Raw genomic sequence first — 4,858 nt, 5'->3', positions numbered from 1 at the left:
TTTGTTACATATATTATATACGGGAGGGGATTCCTTCAAGTTATTTTTCCAACTTGAGTTAAGTTAGGGAAATATTGACCTTTGAATAAAAATCAAGGGTCAAGATTAGTCATGTTAAGGTAACTTGAGAGAATCATCTCCCATTATATATTAACATAAAGCTTAAGTGAGGGTCATTGGGCGAAGCGAAGTTGGAGACAATATCTAATTCCGTCAAAGATGAGACATAATGGAAAAAAACTGATATTAGTATCATTATTTTTAATTAATATATGAAATACATAAATTTTATAACTGAGTATATACGTCAATAATACATGAACGTGATATATTAGTTAAAAGAAGTGGTACAAATATCACCATTCATAACGAAAATAAGACGTAGACAGTAATATCTTTATTTAAAAATTGCTTTCATATTTCTATCCAAAAGCAAAACGATTGTTTCATCAACGATATATGTATGCAAAGAGTGAGTGCCACAATTTTTGGTTGCTAGGAAAGGATGAATACCTCTTCAAGTCTCCATACCAAATTCACAAATGAAAGAAAACCACAACAAATAAAATCTTCTTCTAATAAATACATCAATCTATTGATGTATACTTCTAACTGAATACCAAATTCAATAAATACTTACGTTTTGAGTAATTTATCTAGACCAGAGGACATTTTTTAACCGTATGTTTAATATATATTCAGATGAAAATGACTAAAATAAGAAAGTCTGAAACCAAATATTTTGTAATTGTGATCGATCATTCATAGAAAATTTTTTATAGATGTCCATAAATTCATCCATGTGCTTTATGACACCATAAGGGCTTCGTTTTTGGCTCTTTATGTGTGGTCCAAATTCCTTTCAATATCAACTAAATTTTTAGGAACACATATTAGAAAAATTAGGTTCTTTTATATGCTATGATAATTATACAAACAAATGAATGAGATAAAACATCGTCTTCGTATAAAGAGAATCTAGGTGTGCGTATGTACTAAATGTGGCTCAAAACTTCTACTATAAAATTTACGTTTATCAATTAGACGGTCTACAGAGGCGGATTGAACATGTAAGTTTATACATATAAACCTCTGGACTTCTCTTGCGATAAAGATGCGACTTTTTCAGGTTAAACGTGATAAACGTTTTGGTTTAATTTGTTAGTTGGTAAAACTTTTAACTCTTCAAGTATGACCATTTGGGGACGGTATTCATACTTCTTAGTAAGAATTTAGTTGTTACGGTTTGTGAAAAATTATACATAAGATTAAAATGGTAGATTTAACTATTGACTTATTTAGTGTTCCATGTGTCAAAATTAATGACAAATTTTTAGAAAGAAAAGTTAAGATTTTATTTTTTTTTCTTTTCATAAATATTCATCTTTCATTTTGCCACATGTTGTAGATTTATGTGTCTCTATTTACTAATAATATTATTAGCCCGTAAAAAAAAGCTAGAAATACAATAATACGAATATGGTTTTCGACAACTTAATTAGGTTTAAATTTCAACTCTTATTTTTTTAAGACCAATAATCAAAGTAGCACACAAAATAAAAGAATTTGGAAAAGAGCCGTTGCCATAATTTTTGGGTCCATGAAAATGACCATTTGATTTTTGTTATTTGTGGGCGGCAAATACTTTTAACGCAAACCATAATTATAACGGTTTTCTTTTAAAATAATGATAAATATGATGGAAAATATTAATGTAATTACTACCTTTTAACACTAAAAAAAGTAGCAAGCCATCAATAATGGAGTGTTAATCATTGTGCTAATTTATTTTCTTTCTCACTAACACCCATAAATACCAACACATATCACACTTCACTCACAAACCATTATCACTTCTCACCCTCTCCATCACACTTGTGTCCAACAACAAAAAAAAAACATGACTAAAGATGTTGAAGTGGCTGAGCACCATGGTGGTGGCGGCGATTACACCGCCAAGGACTACCAAGATCCACCTCCCGCCCCGTTGTTTGATGCAGATGAACTTACTAAATGGTCATTCTATCGTGCACTCATAGCCGAGTTTGTTGCCACTCTCCTTTTCCTATATGTTACTGTTTTGACCGTTATTGGTTACAAAGCCCAAACCGATCCTACTTTGAACACTGATCAATGTGGTGGTGTTGGAATCCTTGGTATTGCTTGGGCCTTTGGTGGCATGATCTTTGTCCTTGTTTACTGCACTGCCGGTATCTCTGGTAAGTACTTCAGCCAATTGATTTTTTAAACCACAAAAAAAAATCTATCTGTACAAAAAAACGCTTTTCAGTTTTGCAGTTTTACCTGCCTAAGTAAAACTGTATAGCTGAAAAGCGTTTTTTGCTTCACAAACTTTTTTTGGCTGTATGAGTTACTTTTTAAGTTATGTTTTTGATTTTGTTGCTTAAATGTGCCAGGAGGACATATTAACCCGGCTGTGACATTCGGGCTATTTGTGGCCCGAAAGGTGTCATTGATCAGGGCCCTTGGATACATGATAGCACAATGTTTGGGTGCAATCTGTGGTGTGGGACTAGTGAAAGCTTTCCAAAGCTCATACTACAACAGGTACGGCGGTGGAGCCAACGAGTTAGCTGATGGTTACAACAAGGGGACTGGACTTGGTGCCGAGATTATTGGCACCTTTGTTCTTGTTTACACCGTCTTCTCGGCTACTGATCCTAAGAGGAGTGCACGAGACTCCCATGTTCCTGTAAGGACCTTATTAACTTGCTTCTGTCTTTTTCTTTGCATATATCGTAATCTTAAATTCGTACTAGTCATGATATTGATCAGAATACATTTCGTAATATATAACAAATAAAGCATAGAAAATGTTTGTTTTAAAATAAAAAGTTGTTTAGATTTAGTACTACTGCTTAAGAAAAATAAAATAGGTTTATCAGTTCACATAATTAGAAAAAGGAAAATGATAAATTCTACCAATCTTCTTAAAAATCCTCCTAATATATCTCCTAGTTAACACATGTAATCCATTAATTCTCTTTTCTAATCTCACCTTTGATTTTTCATATGTCACAATCCTATTAATTAGGAGAATTTGTAGGCTAATAACTTAGGATGATCAATCATTATCCTTAGAAAAAAGAGCACTTTTTTGAACAAACACACAAAAGTATTTATGTTAATCATTTCCAAAGTGAAAATCTATACGAGTATATGAACAACATTTTAACAAGTCTTATTTTATCTATACTAACTAATTAATATTCTAATTAAAATATGAATGTGAAGGTATTGGCACCTCTGCCCATAGGATTTGCAGTGTTCATGGTGCACTTGGCCACTATTCCAATCACCGGTACCGGTATTAATCCAGCCAGAAGTTTTGGTGCCGCCGTGATTTACAACAAGGACAAGGCCTGGGATGATCAAGTATGTAATTAAGTTTTTCTGTTTTCTGTAAAAATTTCAAAAATTCTATATTTATCTAATTAAGTGAATTAACTTGATTTTGAAAATACAGTGGATCTTTTGGGTTGGACCATTCATCGGAGCCTTTGCCGCCGCAATCTACCACCAGTTTGTATTGAGAGCCGCGGCGATCAAAGCACTTGGTTCATTCAGAAGCAATGCTTGAGCTTGAAAGATGTTCATTCATGGCTTGTGCCTTGTAGATATCTTTGAAAATATTTGGTTTTATGTAATTGTAATTTATTTTCTTTGAGTCTTGTTTATGTGTCAAATGCAAGTGTTGTCTTTTGTTTTTTTTTTCTCTTAATTTTTAAAAATTGATTTTGTGATCAAAGTATTTCAAGATCATAAGGTGTGGAATGTGAATTTTAAGAGCTTAATTATATTTGTGGGTAAGATTCATGAAAAGAATTTGGTTCATACTACTTTTGCAAAGTGTTATAGTGTGAAGAATATATCAAAGTTACATTGTGCATTATAGAAACCCTTTTTATTTTTTACCATCTATAATTTGTAAGTTCATTATCTATCTAAAATTCATAAACATATATAACCTTCTTAACGTAACTAAACTACTCTTTTTATAAGTGACATGATGTTTTTAGTGGGATTTGAGTTGTCAGCTGGGTAGATATGTTTACATTCAACCCGGAAATAAATTTGTACTCGTACTAGTTATAGATTAGTTGTAGATGAGTCATGAAACCACTATAGAAAAATGCCATTAAAGTAGTGAGATTTTAGTCTAAAACAATAAAGAGTGATGATAAGATTCATTGGTTTTAAAATTAGATAAGAATTCTTTTTCATTAAATAAAAAAAAAAAAGGCCAGACACACACAACCTAATGTATTGTCTTTATCACTCGAAGGAATTCATTTATCTCAAATGAATAATTATCCATTATCCTTTTAGTATATTCTTTAAAAAACCAGAAGTCTCCTAGCTTGCATTTAGCTATTATATATTGATTAATTAACAAGATAAGGTCAATCACACTAATAAAACCTTGATTAGCACATGTCACATCATTTTAGTGTAATACAGAATGCATTTTCGAGTGATACGTAATTTACTAATTTGTTTAGCACCATTAACAGATTAACAAATTAATAATTTGTCATTGTTAATTTTCAAGTCATTAAATCCTTTGGCCTTCCAAGTTCTAATATACTAAGACTATCTCCAATGCTACCTTGAATTGCCACATCATAACAAAAATATATTAGGTAAGGACAAGTTAGGGCATACCCTTAGGTAAGAACATTCTTCAAAAAATCTTTAGTTTTTGACAAACTTTAACGGCAAAGGATATCCAAGGGCACCTCCATTAAAGATAGCCTAAAAAGGTATCTGTGCAACAACTGTGATGGTGTCAGTGACGGTGGCGATGATTTAATTATTAATGTTAAAATAATTGATG

General features: G+C 31.8%; 1 protein-coding gene across 1 annotated transcript; it reads left to right on the top strand.

The window, feature by feature from the left end:
• The first annotated feature begins 1,821 nt into the window (after positions 1-1,821).
• Positions 1,822-3,860, top strand: LOC122583006 (probable aquaporin PIP2-2). Its single transcript, XM_043755439.1, has 4 exons — positions 1,822-2,219; positions 2,418-2,713; positions 3,256-3,396; positions 3,488-3,860. The coding sequence occupies exons 1-4, from the start codon at positions 1,901-1,903 to the stop codon at positions 3,599-3,601; spliced, it is 870 nt and encodes a 289-aa protein (XP_043611374.1). The 5' UTR covers positions 1,822-1,900; the 3' UTR covers positions 3,602-3,860.
• Positions 3,861-4,858: the final 998 nt, after the last annotated feature.

The sequence above is a fragment of the Erigeron canadensis genome, chromosome 9 (genome assembly GCF_010389155.1).
Source record: "Erigeron canadensis isolate Cc75 chromosome 9, C_canadensis_v1, whole genome shotgun sequence".
Classification (NCBI taxonomy): domain Eukaryota; kingdom Viridiplantae; phylum Streptophyta; class Magnoliopsida; order Asterales; family Asteraceae; genus Erigeron; species Erigeron canadensis.
Note: the sequence above shows the minus strand (reverse complement) of the source record. Positions and strands in the feature narration are given on the sequence as shown.

What these genes read in the sequence shown, in the direction of transcription:
- LOC122583006 (XM_043755439.1), top strand. Translation starts at nt 1,901, where the DNA reads ATGACTAAAGATGTTGAAGTGGCTGAGCACCATGGTGGTGGCGGCGAT. An exon ending in CTGCACTGCCGGTATCTCTG is followed by an intron (nt 2,220 to 2,417) that starts GTAAGTACTTCA and finishes TAAATGTGCCAG; the next exon opens with GAGGACATATTAACCCGGCT. An exon ending in ACAAGGCCTGGGATGATCAA is followed by an intron (nt 3,397 to 3,487) that starts GTATGTAATTAA and finishes TTGAAAATACAG; the next exon opens with TGGATCTTTTGGGTTGGACC.